This window comes from Tigriopus californicus, chromosome 3 (assembly GCF_007210705.1).
Source record: "Tigriopus californicus strain San Diego chromosome 3, Tcal_SD_v2.1, whole genome shotgun sequence".
NCBI classification, from domain to species: domain Eukaryota; kingdom Metazoa; phylum Arthropoda; class Copepoda; order Harpacticoida; family Harpacticidae; genus Tigriopus; species Tigriopus californicus.
In genome coordinates, this window is record NC_081442.1 from 1711412 (window position 1) to 1730138 (window position 18727).

Genomic DNA, 18727 nt, shown 5'->3' on the forward strand with positions numbered 1-18727 from the left:
ATGAAGTTGCCTCAGAAGGAAGAGTCTGGAATTTGTATTCATATTTTAACATGATTGCGGATTGTTTTGCTAAATTATCAAAATCTGATCACGTTCAATATTTCCATGCCTTTATTTTGCAAGGGTGTTTGTAGGTTTTGATCGAAGTTTCCCACATTAAGCTCCTAATAAACCCGTCAGAATGGGCGAGTGATGAAAATCTCTCAATCATGATCGGAAAAGTCTATTGAATGATGTATGTTCAATGGTTCAATTTCAATCAAGGAAATCGTCCATAAATCGTCGTTTTACAACCATTTCAAAAGTATCGTGCAAATCCGTGAGAAAAACTATCTAGCGAAAGAGCAAATAAGCCTCAAGTGGGCCATAAACCTCTTCCTTAAAAAGGTCCAAACTCCTTGCATATTTCTCATCATCATGAACCTAAATATGGCGTTAAAATGAAAATGGACCTTCTCTCTCAGCCATTCTGCTCTACTGGCCAAACACTTTCCGGCTAAATTAAAGATTCAATTTTCAGAAAACGCTCGCTCACAAAGGCGACCGATTTAAAATTCCAGTCCAATCCTTTGTTTTGACCCAAAATGGGATTGACAATCCGGAATTGCCTTTCAACCTTACCGCTTTCGAGCGGTCGATGATGCCTATCATTGGATTATTCCTCCGAAACAGTTACATATTGCCGTACCTGTCTTCATTCATTTCGAATCAGAAAAAAGCCGCTCAAATTCCCCAAATCAAACTAATCAACCCAAAGGAAAATCTTGGACTCAGAAACGAGACCATTTGGGACAAAAGACTGGAATCTGGTTTGGAGTAAGGGTTTTGCCCAGATTAGAAGAGGACATTGAAGAGATGGGAATGATATGGATCTACTTTGCAATTTGAGTCCATTTCGATCCCGAAAACAATTGAAGTTGCCAAATTCTCATTTGTTTCGGAAATTAAAAAAAAAGAAATTGTTTTTAAGGTGCTCCGCGATACCCATAAAACTTGCATCACGTACATTAAGGATGAGTTTGCAATGATTTTAAATCGATCAGCAATTTCACTTAATAATTTTTTCGCCTTTGGGGGACTTCATAATCGTAATTATGAATGATACCCCCATTACGTTTTCATCCCAGCTTTATTCATTTTTATCTATATGATATTGGAGTTGGCAGGTCAAACTTGCCCTTTAATGTAGGGTTGATTCCGAACCTTGTTTAAGAACTTTTCTGCGTCTGATTTGAAAATCATTAACAAATGAACGCTTAATTGTTCCCCACGAGAATTAAGGAGGAGAACATTTTATAATGAAGGCTACTGACGAAAAAAAAAAGAAAGGAGAATTTCCTTATATAAGGATGTTCTTAAAAATCCTCATTTCCATTTCATTGTCAAAAGTTTCTCGATAAACGTGGACATTGTGTGCGTATTTCAGTTATCAAGGCCAAATGAGGACTTTGTGAGGCGAGACAATGAGCACTAATTTGAGCCCGTGAAATTGTTTACGAGGCTTCAAAACTAATTATTGCATGCATTGGTCCTGTTGTATGTTCGAGCCATTAGACCTGTTAGTTCATGAGAGTCCTCATAATCTAGCTACACCACGGCCTTGCTTAAACAATTTTCCAACAATTTCTTTCCGAAGTCTTAAGAGGAAACCCTTACATTAGCCGAGGAGTTCTCGCAAAGAGACTTTGAACGGAAATTGTAAGCTCGTTTTTGAGAAATGGTCGACAAATTTGCAGGTCAATTTGTTACTTTTCCCATTTTTTCGATGTTTCTAACAAACACATTAATGGAGAGAATGATCTGTTGTAGCGTTTAAGAAAGTACTTTGGCTTGTCTAAGGGTGATAAGTGCGTATTAGTGGCAAATTAGGGTATATCACTGTCGTTTAGTCTCAAAGTGGAAGAGGTAATAACTTCAAATGACTAATTGGATAGTTATCAGAACTGAACTAAAAGATAGTCATCACATGAGCTGAATTGAGAGACAATTTACCAACACATATTTGATATTAATATCAGAGTGACTGTCAATCTGCGGTTGTGAAATCAGCGTTTATAATTGTTCTTGACATCCAGGATGTGGATGATCTTAATTAGTTTGTTGATCTAGAATATGATAAATCTCCTTAGTTGGAAACAAATATATACGTATGCTAACTAAAGTAATTAACGATTACCTTCTTTTGGCTATAGGTCACCAACTTCCAAATGCCCTCTGACCAGATCGGATCCAGGCTCAATAACAATCTTCAAACTGATTTAATACTCAACATTTGGGCTCTAAAACCTAGACCCTGTCATTCAATCATCAGTCGCGGATTCTCCGATCAAGGAAGTGAGATCGGGAGCAAATTCGATGTACCCCATAATTGTTATTAGTCATTGATCATTGATGGACCCCCACCTGGATCGAAGCCGGAAGGGCATAAGAACCAAGACGGATCACCATCACATGTCAAATGACCATGTGTCTCTGTGGTGGAATGGAATAATTTCCATCAATTGAAAACAGAAGAGCTTGACCGAGGTGAAAAGGTGGTTGCACGGTCGGATCTGCGAGCTCATTGAACCACAATGGATTTGTTATTGCACTTGAAATGTGTTTGCATTACGTCCATTTCCGGTGGTCATTGCTCGTTGGATGAGCATAAGTCCCCCATCTGGATGATGTCCAATTGTCCGATTGTCCATAGGGAAGTGAGGGTGTTCTACTGTACGTACATTGACTGTGGTCGGTCAATTTCACAGCAATTAGCCATTCAGTTTATGAACGATGACAGTGACGATAATAAGCCATCACGATAAGAACTCATCCCTCACCTGGACTCTAAAGCGATGAACAAAAGGGTTTTGTCTATCTTCCACTTGGACCCGGTGAATTAGTTCAAATCCTAAATTTTTTGAACAATCTTTGGCTTAAAAAAAATGCGCTGGACCTGAAAAGGAGGATCCATTTTGCTCGAGAGGTTTAAAACGATAACCATGCCATGTTACTTTTGGCCAAAACCATGGTTTTCATGCGTATCTGATTGATGATAATTTAGACATATTGACGTACAAATCACCCATTTACATTTTGTCTTTTCAGCTCTTTCAAATATATTGTTCACACCGATATTGTTCTTCCTGTCAGAATGGGGATTTTCACGATTTTGTCTCTTGGTTCTTAGTAGAGGCACATTTTAGGGCTTTTGATACTGCCTGATAATTTGATACTTACAGCACACATACTGAAATTGACAAGAAGTTATGGAATGGTCCTCGAAAATCTCCAAGAACTGCCCAGTGTAAAAGAGCAAGCACATCGTTAAGTTATCGGATTAACCAATGACACTAAACACCTTAAATTGCCATGTTGGCATGATCAAATTGACAATAGCCTTCCTTTAACACAGAACAATAGTAGTGTATATAAAGGTCGGAATTGTACCAATGTTGTACTAAAAGAATAGTACGCACAAGACAAGAACTGGCCCCTTTTGTCAAGAGGTCATTCACTCATGAGTTCATAAGTGGTCTACAAATAGAATATCTTTAAATGGAACAACGACCGTTGGCAGTTCATGACCCTGTGGAAAAACTCATAATGCTCTCCGGAGTGAAGCGGTCACGGGAAGGCAAGAAATCATGTGAAGGAACTCTTCCTGTTGATATTTGGTTACCTCCCGTCGAGACGTCTCATCACTGTACCAGCACATAGTACATAAATGTACATAAATGTAGTACCTTGTACCTTCTTAGATGATGTACTACAATCATGATGTCTCATGACATGACCTCGTTCCAAGTGGGATCTGGACCAATCCAGAAATGCTCCATATACACGTACAATCAATATGAGGCAGCTTGAGAAGTTCGGGAGAAGTGCCATAACATCAATGTTGGACATGAACACTGATTAGGCCATCAGTTCAAAGCGGAAGGGTGCATTTTGAAAGCCTTCTGCCATCACTTCTTGTATCAAATAGAGCTACTATCTGATTGTCGCCATGGAAAAATTCCACGAATCAGAAGAAAAAAACTGGACGTGTTTTCTTAAATAACTGCTCAACGAACGGTTAATGAGCGATTTTCAAAGAGAGTATGTGCGATAATTTCTTACAGTTTGCTTGGAGTGCATTGGTTAGAATGACAAGGACATACTGGGTTTGCAATTGATCGCCCCGAAATGTAGGAATCAAAGTTCCTTTGTTGGCTCACTAACCATTACTAGGCAAATTTAATATCTAACATTGTCAAATGACATATTCATGATTATAGCTTATCTTTATATTGATTCAATATCTGATTTAGTAAAGCAATACAGTTGGTCGATTGAACAAACCTTTCAATGTAGGTGTTGATCTCTAATTTTTTCAATAACTTGTCCAGGTGTGACATAAAACTCGCTCTCAGATTACCATCTACACATCCTCTATAAATTCCCACAAAACGACGTGAATGTTGCCGATCCAGATTGAACTTCTTTAAATGCCCCCATTTGCCTTTGGGAATGGTGGCATATTTTTAGCCTCTTCAAACGGAAGGTGTCAGATGGCGTCCTTGGTCCCTTGTCTCTGAGTCACGCACGGATTTCGCTCATTTGGTCGAAAAACTTGGCGGATCCAGGAGGCTCAGTCACCCTTGTTCTCTCAAGAACTCGCACTGAAGGCAGTGCTGCCCCTCTTTGAAGGGTTCAATTGACCCTTTGTTGACTGTCCCTTGTCTATGTGGACATGTGTGAGAAACAATGAGTGCCAATGGAAGATGAGAATGTGTAGAAATTCTAAGTTTAGATACCGGCGAATGGCCGCCACACATGTCGCCGATCTTGGGTTCAGATCGGGTTACTGACCTTCTTCCTGGATCGATCGAGACCTGTGTGTGTTGTGTACTTATTGTAGATAAAGGAAGCTGGACATGGCTTTGGCTTGACCGGCCAAAATAGGGAATGGATGCAGGTGAAGAAGATCGACGATGGATAGGGCGTTTTGCTATTTTTGAGTTTTCCCAGATCATTATCACTCCGGAGCATCTTGACCACTTCCAATGTCACACTCCTAGTTTAAACAACAGCATACAAAAGTTAAATTGGTCCGGAAAAGACAGGTGGACATGAGATTGTTGGCTATGCATACAATAGATGGGTGTTATGTTCGTCGTAAACAAAATTTTCTTATCCTGCATCTAAGAGGTTGAAGAATTGAAAATAAAATGTCTGAGTTTTTAAGCTATTGACTTATGGAGTTAAAGAGGATTGGTTAGCAATAGGTTTGATAATAAAGACATTGATAAATTGAGTATAAGGCCATCGAGATAAGGTAAAGGACAAAATTGGAAGTATCACATGAAATTCTAGGTTGATCATTGAATCTAATCTAAATTCAAGTTCCCGAAAATTGATTGGAGATTGCGTCGAAAAAGATGGATCGATGATATTCGAGCTTAGCCATTTGATTTTACAGATACAGGCTTCAATACACTTAAAATGATTGAATTTAAAGACTTTTTGCACCGAAAACATGCGGCACCACTAAGAACATCTCAGTAAATAGAGTTTATTCTCCTAGGTTATTGCGAAGTGATCCTGCAATATTTTTGGAATTAAAATTCAAGGACCGGTATTTAGTTAAGAATGAAATTATCCACGATTCTAATGCCAAAGCTTACAATTATTTACAACTATTTGTCATTGTAATCATGATTGCTTCAATCTTGATTGGGGAAGAAAACGTATACGTTTTGCTGCATATTTGGTTTCCTTCTTTTTCCTCAGCCTTGTCTAAAAAGACGGTTGATTTGGCCCATGCTTTCATATTATTTTCGAATGCGGATGAGTTGAAATTAACAACATCTTTAAACATCTTAAGTAATGAATATTGCTAGCAATTAACATAATGGACAAATTGATTTGTTATTTTCGTGCAAGACATACCACAATTAGTTTATTGAGCAATCTAGCTCGGTCGTTCCCTCTTAGTTTAGGGCGAAACGTTCGAAATCAGCCTTGTTATGGTTTTCATAATCTGCAACGCTTGGATTAACAATGCACTATTTTATGGTCGTAGTTATCAAGGTCCAAACAACTTCCAATTAACTCCTTAATCTAGGTTCTGGGAACGTCGACATTTTCTTTTCCAGTTCGTCGAAAGCCAGAAGTGTAATATGAACAAATTTGTGAAGGTCAAACCAGTTATTGAATCGAATGCTATCTCGGATAAAGATTGCAAATACTTGTGACAAATAATGGACCTAAAAAAGTACATTAGCCGATCGCGCGTATCCCGCTGGGAATTTCGAAAAAAGTCGATATATTTGTTTTTAAGGGTATGTTTTTGATTGGATAGGAGATGCAATTCCACAAGGTAAATAATTTCATTCTGAGCTTAACTCATTTCACAATCTTAGGAACCTAACTCTCTTAAGGATTTGAAGACATGGACATCTTTATCTTATTAGCAAATTTGAAACTTACTCAAGCTCGATTTTACTTTTAATACTTTATGTGCCTTTGGGTGATGTTGGAGTGGTTGCCACAATAAACGATAATGAAAAGGTGAAGCTGAATTTAAAAATTACTCTTTCGGACATTTTTTTTTTGCTTTGAAGTTCTTGCAGTACATTTTAACCAATTTCAATCAAAAATCGGTTCCACGAAAATTGGAACACTCACTACTTTGTTACCGTAAATGGGAAATCTAAATCATGTTTGTCAGATCTCTAGTTGCAATCGGATCTTCGTGATTGTGTTGAAGGAGATTGCTCATTTATTCATCATTCATCATGCCCATGGAACGCCAAAAACGAAATCCCAATGATTAATCATAATTCATAATATCCCAGGTTTGCCTGGCACGCCTGCAATTAGAGTTTGATCTGAGGAAATGCAATTATGATCCGCATTGATTATGCACGAACTTTGTTATGGAACTCTTCTCCGAAGATTGACTTTGGAGAACTTAATAAATGATCAACGATGTTCCAAAAGATCACTAATTGTGGACCCTGGAAGGGAAATGGGAACAGACATGGCACGAGATGTGGGAACAACCGAACTTGGGAGCATTTTATTCATAATTCATGACACCATGAAACTAGTCAATGTTTTAAAACGAGACACTGCCAAAAACCGAAACCATTCCACAAACTTTGTCTCTCAAGGAAACATGATCCCCGTCGCTCCATAATGCAACTAAAACTGGCACAACACCATTGACACATTTGTCCGTCTCCCAAGAAGAGGGTGCCGTTCAACGGAAAAGTTATTCCAGTGTTGCGTTCCAAATTGGAACTTTGGACCCTTTCAGTAAGGTATTTAGTGTCAACACCAGGGTCGTAAAGTATCAGTCCAAAATGCGGGTGCGTTGGAAGAAGGCCATTTTTGATTTGCGAAGATATTGCCAGGAAACCACCATCCATGGCATCAGGTATATAGTTCCTGGGTTCTTTGGGTGGTTGTCAATGTATCTTAATATTCTTAAAACCAATGCGTTCCATAGGTATCTGGTGGATGTGGACTCTTGGATGGAGAAATTCTGGTGGTTCCTCATTGTGATCACGGGGTTCGCTCTGGCATCATTTCTGATCTATCGAGCGGTTGTGGAATGGGAGGATCATCCCATTCTCACCACTGTGGACTCATCCTCAGTTCCAATCACTTCCATTCAGTTCCCCACAATCACAATTTGTCCCAAACGGAGAGGTGAATATTTTTTAAGTTTGAAAAAAAAAAACCACCTTGATGATTAAGGACGATTAGCTTGGGAGGCCTCCGCAAACAAATGGGCAGGGCTTGAACCGTAACCGAAAAAAGTAACGCGTTTACCATTACTTTAAATATGACGTGAAACGAATGATGAATATGATAGGGTGCAAGGGTAAAAGGATACAAGGGTTCGAGGATTAAGGGTTGTTGGGTTTGAATCTTTTCTAAACATTTTGACGAGCACTTTTTCATTATTCTGCTCATGGTTTGAAGTAAGTCAAAATATGGCAAGTATTGCACTGATCTGACGAGAGGGAAATCAGGGGTGCATTTAGAGGCTAACTTGGGTTTTCCGTGAAGCAACTAGTAATGTCATACGTCACAGAAAATAAAAATTGATGGGCCTGCTCACAACCTCTCGTGATTATTCATTTGATCCCATCAGTGGCAAATGAGTCATTGCTTTGAGAGGGAGCTTTTAAAAATCTGGGAGAAAATCTCTGTAAATTTATTCATTTTACTCATTTAGAAATGAAGAAGTAACGGTGACGGGAGAGCTATAAAGCACGTTCCGTTACCTTTGATGAAAAATAACTCGTTACCGGTAAGGTTTCTCAAAAAGTAACACGCTACAAAAGAAGCCTTGTAAATGGGCAAATCGAATTGATATTCAGAGGGGGGATGCATCGAACCGGGATATTGTCTATTTAGCTTCAAGGACCTCAATTAGGATTACCATTACGAGCGAAGGAAGGTACCCAAGCGAAATCAAAACCGCTTAAATGAGTGATAAAACGTGACCCTGCCTTTCTAGGTCTCGGAACCAGGGCTGCTTTAAAACTCATTCCTGATCTTAGGTATTCATTTCTCTTTCCTTTTTCGTTTGAATTGGCAACCCTACCGGGGGCTCTTCAAAAGCCAAATAGCTAATTTTCCGGTTCGAAACCCATCACTCCAAAATGCTCACACCAAGATTAGCTTGGCCAAGCACAACCTCAAAATCTTTGAGAACAGGACTAATAATCTTTAGCAAGTCCAACTTTGGCAATTGAGACAGCACTTAAAGTCCTGCTGCAAGTACGGATTAGGAATACCGACCCATGTGTTGTATAGATATAAATTTGAATACGAGCAATCACTTCACTGCTGAAGATATTAGGTGATATTTTCGTGCCTTATCCGCTTGACCCTCTCAAGCAACCAATTAAATTCTGCGTCGATCGAAATTCTTAACTCAGATTAGTTGAAGAATAAGTCAAAGCGGTCAAGGGGTCAGGGGGATAAGCCACGAAAATATCTGCTATTGTTCCAAGTAGCGTTAAGGAAGTCCGGGGAAAAATTAAAAATAGAAACTAAAACAGTCTTACACGCATTTGACACGCTGCAATCTGTGAGATTTAGCCACTTTATACTTGTCATTGAGTTGCTTGCCCTTTTTTGCATCTAAAAAGGATGGTTTAATGTCGTTCCAGATCTGAACAACCACACAAACCATCCACAATAATGAATATTCTTTCCTTTTCTCTTCAAATCATCAAATACTTTGACTTCATTCATTAAAACCCAACAACTACTCTTATTTTGTCACGAAAACGTTCTAGGATGACTTTGTTACTGTCCCATATGCATATTTCACCCACCTAAAAGCACGTTTTATCCTTCAAATGAATACGCCATTAAAAAGGAACAAGATGATTAGTATATTGGGCTACAAGTAGAAAGAGGTGCTTCCATGAATTTGTAGATTCTTGAAACTATTAAGTTGTGTGAGAATGACAATTGTATAACACGCGAGTCACTTCCTTTGAAGTAATTTCGACAAATACAGGTAAAAATAGTTCATGCATGGGATACTTGGAAAGTTGTGAAGCACGAATTCTGGAGTTCCAAAGTAATGTATCCTAAGCAAGGTTATTGGCCTCTAGTTGGTTGACAGTTGTCACTTTGGAAACTTAAGGCACATTCTCAGCATCATGTCAAGTTAAAAATGGGTATAGAATAAGCATTGAATTTTCCAAATAAAATGAGCTTGATGTATTATCCTGCTATAGCTTTTAGCATATCAATCATATCTTGAAACACTTCCGCAAAGAAGTTGGTTATCATAACTGTGATAAGAATGGATATTGCAACCCGCTCACTCATATAATCTATTTCCTCGTAAATCATATGTTAACATTAGATTTACAACAATTTTGCTTTGCTCCTCTTTCATGTAGTGGTGTATCGTCAGATGCAAAGCAGTTTACTGTACAATCCGTGGAACATGATTGAAAATCTCTTCAATCAGTTTAACTTGACCAACTTCAATGGTGACCCAGAAGAGATTCGATTCATGAACGATACCAGTTTTCTTCTTGATGTTGTCATCAGCAGCATCCAACGCACCCTCACTCAAAACATAAAGTTCGATTTTGAGCAACTCAAAATCAAATGGGCTGATGAACTTGACAGTGATTATTACAGAGAGGTTGTAGGATGAGAGACGCTGATCACTTTTGTCCAATCCAAACACAGCCACCCTGCTCAAAGCAGACCCAGTTGTTATCAAAGTAGATTATCATTACGTAAGACGCCAATTTTGGAAGCTTTAAATTGGCTAACATAGTCAAACTCCCACGCTGGTTGAAAACCTGCCTACATGATTTTAAAAGAAAGCAGGACGTTTGCTTTTTCTCAAGGAACACGCTTTTTATTCAGCCAGGAAAATACTTGAGTGATCAAGAAAAAGGGAAAAGCCACTTTTTGATATCACTTTTCTTCTTGTAAAGTAGTTTTCCCAAGTATCCTATACCGTCTTTAAAGCACAGGAAACCAACCGCTAAGACCGTAAACTTGATATCAGTGATACGTGTTCTCTAGTGGCATTACATACAATCGCAAGAAATGGACATCAGAAGGCCAAATTTAGCCACAGTGTTTCCTTCAAAGCTCATTTTTGCAAACAAAACCATCAAATTCAACGGATGACATTTTCTTGTCTTAAGGGTCATTCATATTTGGATCAAGGACGACTTCACCACTGGACAGCGAAGGGTGTGGTGGAAAATGATTAATTCCAATTCCCATCAATCAAATGCATTTCTCTTTACATGAATGGACTCAATTACAGCCTCAGAAAGCAATGGTCAATTTTGATCTCAATCGAACGTCCCTGTCAAAAGTTATGAGCATTTAAAGCTCGGACCAGGGAGGGCGCAAATTGAATGAGCTGGCACCACGTTGGTAAGCAAGTCATTTTCTGCCCACGTAGTACTGAGTTTCAGGACCTCATTGCTTTTGACGCAGACGTTCGTTTGAGGTCAAAATTGGCGAACGCTTTCTGAGCTAACTAAAATTCTCTATGTGTGAAGGAAAATCCATTCGGTTCATCTGGATAAAAGTTACGTTTCCCCCACCCTACCGTCTCTGTCCAGTGATGACGTCGTCCTTGTTTGGATGAAAACACATATTTAAGACCAGACATCTTGTTTGAAGAAAACCCTCTTGGGCCAGTAGCCCTTGATTTTGACTTCAAACTCTATCAGAGACATAATTCAGTGAAGCTGAAGTATAGGGAGTCGTAAAATACCGGCTCGGATTTTCAGCTGTGTAGGCTGTTCAGGCTGCGCCACAATCACTGCAGAATGTATCACAAAAGAAACTTACTCAGTCCCTCCAAATTTTCATCTCTAAAATTATAAGACACCAAAGCATTTTAACCCAATAATGTTTTTGCTCATGCTGCCCTAACAAGGCAAGTCAAAAAGCTAAGGCGCTAATTTGATTTTTCCCCACTTCTCCTTCACTTCACAAGAGAGTATTGCTTTGAAGATTTAAAATCACCAATAGTCTGACCATGTCTACTTTTTCAAGCCTTATTTTCCTAAACATTGTGAAAGGAAAACAATTCTCATTTGGAATTGTATTAGGGCGTCGATGGACCTATGTATGAATTTTAGTGGGTACCCACTTTAATCTAATGACAATTTGCACTTGGGAATCCAACAAGATAACATTGTTCATGAACCTAATATCCATCTGGTTCTTGGAGTTCAAGTAAAAACGTCATCTCAGGAAGTGTCGAAACGTAAAGTCATGCACTTACTTGATAGACAAAGTGGTAACCTCGTTTCCACCCTAATTACGACCTTTCAACCTTCAGCCGTCTCAGACGTAAATACGTCATTAGGACTACTCGAAACATCTAAGAAGAGCCGCCCCTTATGGCATGGCACAATTACTACTTCTCAATGTTGGAACATGACTTCATTTTACTGAAAGAATAGCTTCCATGTATAGAAAAATGGACATTCTTTTGAATGACAGTTAGATATGATCAGGATACGCCAACAATGTTGAGTGGAATGGTCAAATATGATCAGCGCCCCTCTTCTCGGATTTTGCTCTCATTTGATTATGAGTATGAGGAGGAATTTTCCTATAGCGATTTCAATGACACCGCCGAGTTATTGCAAAATAACACGATGCACCTGAAAATAGAAATCTACCAGATGATGATCGATATCGAGAACAGTCCGCAAAATGCCACCTCACCCAGGGCTTTCATCTTGAACGATATCAAAAGCCACTTTGGCAAATGTCATGGACAGCTGGAATTTCACACCAGCTACTTGCCACGTTGGCACGAGATTCTGTCAGAAAGATATGCAGAACTGGAAGAAGCCGAAAAGAGAACAAGTTGCACATCAATCCGATGCAAAACCGGCATGAAAAGGTTCCATGGCCTTTTGGAAATGGGAGACTTTCTGTGCAAAAATCGACCCCCGAGACTTGGGTCTCTCTTGGCCAAGTTTCGAAAGGAGATCATTAAGCATTTCTTGTACTCCGAGAAGCGATACAACCGAATCCGAGAGTTCTTTGCCAATGTGATCAAGAACTTGATTGGACCTCTTTACGGCCTCGAAAAGTTCAATCTTCTGGATGTTGGCCTCAACGGATTCCGGACCGAAAGTAACGCCACATTTGTGGAATGTCGTCATGATCTTTTCCTTCGACATCGACGCATGTGGTTGAGCTATTTAAAGGGCAACTCGTCTATTTTACCTTGCTTGGGATCCGAGGACCCTTGTTGTAGTTACAGCGGGTTCTACCGCCTTGGCCGTACAGCAGGCAACTCGTCTATTTTACCTTGCTTGGGATCCGAGGACCCTTGTTGTAGTTACAGCGGGTTCTACACCAAGCATAAAAACGTTTTCGGACGTATCCTACTCCAGATGCTAGACAGCTTGGTCTCGGATTACCCGGAGATGCCCAATGGAAACCGACTCGGGTACGACATCCCGACCGATTATCGACACAAACGGATGCCCAAGATCCTTCGTTGTAACTTGGGATCCTTTGGTCAAGTGGTCTATGCTGAGCCCACTGAAGACTGCACCCTTATGGAACCCACCTCCACGTTGAACGGGATTTGCGTGACCTTCAATCAAAAGAACGCCTTTGACAACCTCAAAAAAGAGGAGGAACGCACTCAAAACATCCCGGAGAAGTTGTACGAGATATTGACCAACAATCAGAGGAACAAGGTCTTCAACCCAAGAGGTCACGGCCTTGACTTTGGATTCCAATTACTGATTTATGATCACGACCTTTTGGAACGGGAAGGTAAAATCACATTCCAAATGGCATAGAATATCGTTTCGTGTCTCAGGCAGACCGTGAATGTTTGTTGAACTACATGTATATATTTGTTTCAGATAAAGACTCGGAATACACGATTGGCATAACCGATCAATACAATTACATGAACCCTCGTCTTAGTGAGTTCAAGACCACACCAGGCATGCACACTTATGTTTCCATCACACCTCAAGAAACAGTGACACACCCAAATGTGGTTGAGTACCCACAAACCGCCCGAGGATGTCGATTTCCCCACGAAAATGAAGGACTGCACATATATAAAGTCTACTCCAAAGCCGCTTGTCAGTATGAATGTGTCATCTATAGAGGGGTTCAAAGGTTTGGATGCGTTCCATGGAACTATTTGAGCAACGTGACGGATAAGAACATTTGCGATGATGAAGCCACGAGATATTTCAACTTCTTCCTCCAAAACACGTCCTTCATCCAGGAGCATTGTGATTGCCCGCAGGACTGCCATCAATTGGAGTTTACTTATTCCGAGACCATCAAGCCCGTGGACTTCAAGAGCTTGTGCAAGATTGAGCCGGGAACAGAGGAAGAGAGTGACCTCTATTGGTCATTCCCGCAGATTCTCCGCCGCTATGAAAATGTCTTCATGGGCAAACTAAGAGCAATTCGGGATGGCAAAGAGTATACTGAATATGAGGAATGTATCGCTCTTTGGTCCAAAGAGATGACGTTGGTTGAGTTTAAATTAGATTCGCCCACCTTCACTAGAATGACCAAGGAAGCCAAGACCACCTTCATCGACAAAGTTGCCACTATCGGTAAGTTCGGCAGAGGCAATCTGTTCCCAAATCCTGTTACAAGATGTATTTTCTAATGCTGTTTTAGGTGGCACCCTGGGCCTCTTCACTGGGATGAGCATCATCAGCATGTTCGAGATCTGCTATTGGGGGATGAAAGCCAGTCGCAAACTCATAATGAAGAACACCTTGGTCAATAATGTCCCTCTGAATTTGTGGAAGAAACCATCGTCCTCGTCCTCTTTGACAGCCATTTCCCCTTCTCCCTTTGCCTCCACGAAAGTTCCAGAGCCTCAGATTTGACGACAATTCTTGGTGGTAAAATAATGTAGCTCACGGATTTGACATCAATCACCAAGTATTTATCAGCTGAAGAGTCTGTATGCCAACATCGTTTCAAGTAATAAACTCAAAATACTCCAAGGTTCATTGATCATGTAGATGTGGTGCAAGAACCTCTCCAGAAGTGGACTGAGAGACAAATGAAAAGAATCGACGTTCTATATCCATATCAGTCAAATTTTTATCTGTTTTTCATTTACCTTCATTGAGTTTATGGGAACGTCTTACCTATGTTTCAACTTTCAGCTTAAGCGAATGTCTGAGTATGAAGTTATGATAATTGTTCTCTATAAATATTACAACAGACATGAAGGCTCTTTTTGCAATCAAAACCTTTGTTGTCCAATTTCAATTTTTTCTTTACTCCATCATTCCCATAAATAGTTTTCTCTTTGTTGCGGACTTCCTTAACACTACTGCAATTCAACACAAAAAACTTCTTCAGTGCAATAAACTTTTAATTTCATTTATTATTTGATCGACCCGCGAATTAGAGTTGGTGGATCTGGCTAGCCCTTGAGTGTAAGGCTGATCAGGAATTTTAGTCAAAAAATTGCCAAAGTCTGACTTGAAAGATGCTACGGGATCAATAAGGCCTACTTATTCCCTACGAATATTTGAAGGCAGCAAATTGAACAATGAAGGAGCTCGTGAAGGAAGAGAATTGGACTTCACTGTTTTAACTAGCCTGGGTTCTCGATGGCTTGCAGTTGGTCTCAAAACGCACATTATTACGCCTCTGCGGTTACTACAATTGACCCTAAAACCTGGATTGCGACAAAGCTCATGGATGCTTTTGAAAACGTTCAGTATCAGATACCTTTTGTTCTTTCTCTGAATCCTCTTCAGTCCTAACCCCTATAGCCTCTCCAAATACGAGAGGTCTCTCATCCTTTCAATGTTTCTGGTAAAACATCGTTGGACCTGCTAAACCTTTGCAAACCTGTTGAGCTAATTGGGGCCCAAATGGGCGAGGTGTTATTCAAGATGCGGCTGGATATCTTCACATCCTTTTAACCACTTCCATGAACTAGCAATGTTTGCAATCTTCTACATTACATTTGGAGAGCATCTCGTCAATTATGAAACCATTGAGCACAATGCCAATTTTCAAATTCTGTCAATTTCAAATTCAAGCAAAGCATAAGCAGTTGCTTTGTTCAACTCGATAACATTTTCCCCATAACGAGCAAAATGATGTACTAATTGTCAAAAAATGTTGATGGCATCATTTTCCAAGAAAAGAATTTTGTTGTGATTCGTGATATCTTAACTGACGAATTAACTTACATGAAACAGGTTCAAAGACAAAGACCACTAAGTAATGGTCTCGAAATGTTAACTAGGATCATGTGACCATTTTTGACGGTCAAGGTCATCTGGCATTCTTAGACACGCTCTTGGACAAGGAATCTGACGGCCAGAAATCATGAAAAAAATCTTCTAGCATACATTCAAGACAACTTAAAGATAACTCATGGTTCACTCCATCACCATTTTTCCGATGAAAAAGTAATGGTTGATCTTAAGATACTTGAGAATGTTGAATAAGATAGTAAACTCTGGGATAACATTCTGAACACTTCATCGCACCTATGGATCCAAAAGGATTCATTGAACATTGTAAGGGATAAAATGGGTTCCATCTTAGGAGATTTCTGGACTGACATACCACTAATAATGGACAAGAAATCACGAACAGCACGAGATGAAAAATTGCAATTCATATTCAAATTTATACTCATGCAATATCTGAGTCACGAACAAATTAGAGTACGTGGATTTGTCAGGCCATTGAATATAGGGCTAAGCCGGAATTCCAGTGAGAAACGTGTCCAAGTTTTACTTACAGGATTTGAAAGGAACAACACCTACATATACATTGCGAATATTTGAGGGAAGCCAATTGAACAATGGAGAGGATTGGGCAAAGCCAAGATAGACAACATCAACTGACTCGCGTCCTTCCAGTCCCTCAATGACCTGCTCTATATGCTCAATCAGTCGGGCAATCGTGCTAAAATGAGCTCGGAACCCATGNCATGATCTTCTCAAACACCTTCGCAATATTCGAAGTGAGAGAAATCGGCCTGTAATTACTGGGGAGCGACTTATCTCCCCCTTTAAAAATTGGAACAACATGAGCTAACTTTAGTGAAGATGGAAGCTTGCCCTGATCCAAGCTGCAACGCATCAAATACGAGAAAACAGGAGCGAGAACCAGTGAGCATCTCATCAGAAACTGAGATGTCTCACACCATCAGGACCAGGAGAACTTGAAAACCTCAAGTCTCTGATGGCCGCTAAAGCATCTTGATTTGTAACTATGAGATGATAAAATTGTTCAATTTGACTAACGTCATCAGTCTCAACAAGCTCGTCATGGGAACAATGAGCTGTTGCTTCTTAACTCAGTGGGGTTGAAAGCACTCTGGAGTATTGATCTCCCATTTGTATGGCTTCACCATCGACCTCGAAAGGCCGTACAGGGTGTCTCATCTCTCCTCTTAGTATTTGCTTTAAAAAAGCACAGGAACTCCTATACCACTTTACTCTCCTTTTTTAATTGATCATTTTTATGGAGGCGTTGACTCTACCTTTAATCAAATCAATTTTCTATTTCAGGCTACCTACAATTATTGGATTCAAATTTCTATCTAGCCTTTTCGTTAGCTTGCAACGCTTTTTGAACAACTGTCACCTAACTTTCGGAATTTTGATTGATTTCGTTCCCCTTGGAACTCATTCACGGATAGCTGGAGTGGAGAAAGCTTCTTTAAAAACTAAAATCACTTTGTTATTGACAACATCTATTGAACATCTGTTTTAGAATAAGGAATGTCAAGCCAAGGAAGTTCAAGGAAAAATGTGGTCCGGCACCCTGATTTTGGCCATTTTTGGGGAGGGAGAACTAAGACAAACATCACAGTCAACTCTCACCATCTGCCCATTGCATTTTCAATAAACGAGTGATTTTGAGTATACTGGGTTTCAAAACCCAACAAAATGAACATGTTTGGTGTAATTCGGTGAACACACTATCAAATTGGCTCAATACCACAATGCTAATTGCCTAGAAAAGGATGTAAAATGGAAAAAAATGTCAAAATCCAATGCATGCACAGTGCGGTTTGGCTGGGCATGTTGTCTTTGATTTTACTCCATGGAGTAACGTCAGCTGTTCTGAACTTGACGGGCCCTATTGAAACCTGCTCCAACTATCCAAACTTTTGTACAAATTTTATCTTATCTTTCGATCAAATGATTTTCCCAACCATTTCACGTCCGATTTTTATCTGTTTTCAAGCACCACTTCAAAAATACGAAATGTTGAATATATTGCAGATTTTATAGCTATTTCACTCTCACCATACCAATCTACTTCAAGAGCCGTTCGTATCTTCACATGGCATCCAGGGCTATGAATCCCATTTGTCAAGAATCGTGGAAAACGGTGACAGGTTCTCATGTTTTGATCGAATATGTTGAAACCTGTTACCAAGACTTGAATGAGGTGTCCACATTAATAAAAAATACTTTTTATATATTCGCCCCTTTCTCCTTCATGGATGCAATCAAAATGTTGACTCAGAATTTAGCCAAATCTAAAAAAGATATTTTCAAGAGTCATTAATAAAATGCTTTACAAAAGCCTCTGAATTAAACAACTAAAAGAAATATAAAATCCTCAAGCTAAACGATCTCTGTACAGAAAGTTGCAACAAAACACTATATATCACTGCTGAACCCTCCATCACTCCTGGTCACACTTCAACCAATTAGCGAACAATGCCCATAGAAAGAAAATACACACTGTTGTGTATTTCAATGATTTGTGTCGTTGCTGCTCTTGGTATGGACTCGTTTAAATCCCAAGAGCATGTTCGAGTATACAACTAGACCATTTATTTCCTTCGATCAATGGTACCTTGTCCATGCACCAATCAACGTCTTCTAACCATTCTCCCAGTTCCCGCGTCGCTAAATAGATATGGCACACACACGAGGCACTAGCAAACAAACCACGAGACACACCTCTGCCATGCAAGGTAAATTCAATGTTACTTTTACGTATGTGTCGTATTTATATACTGAACAATTTCCTGTTGTAATAACCAGCTTCTATGGGGACGTTTAGGCAAGCTCTGGCAGGTTCGTTTGTTTGCTGGTACCAGTGTCAGGGATGCAAGTTTGGGGCTTCAAACACGTTTTTTAGAAGCTGACCCAACTTTCGCATTGCTATATGAGGAAAGGTCAGCTTTGTTAAAACCAGTTTGAAACGCCAATTTTGCATCACTGGCATTGGC

At 39.7% G+C, this 18727-nt stretch overlaps 1 protein-coding gene and 1 long non-coding RNA gene across 2 annotated transcripts in view; both read left to right on the forward strand.

Moving 5' to 3' along the window:
* Window positions 1–3114, forward strand: part of LOC131878628 (uncharacterized) — a 5816-nt gene extending 2702 nt beyond the window's left edge. Inside the window, exon 3 of the long non-coding RNA XR_009373049.1 lies at window positions 2193–3114. This is a non-coding gene — a long non-coding RNA (uncharacterized LOC131878628). The remainder of the gene's footprint in view (window positions 1–2192) is intronic.
* Window positions 3115–7267: 4153 nt separating this feature from the next.
* LOC131878065 (uncharacterized) lies at window positions 7268–14602 on the forward strand. Its single transcript, XM_059223966.1, has 6 exons — window positions 7268–7405; window positions 7478–7680; window positions 9903–10156; window positions 12048–13290; window positions 13383–14099; window positions 14167–14602. Exons 1-6 carry the CDS (start codon window positions 7332–7334, stop codon window positions 14379–14381), a joined length of 2706 nt encoding a protein of 901 aa, XP_059079949.1. The 5' UTR covers window positions 7268–7331; the 3' UTR covers window positions 14382–14602.
* The last annotated feature ends 4125 nt before the right edge of the window (window positions 14603–18727 follow it).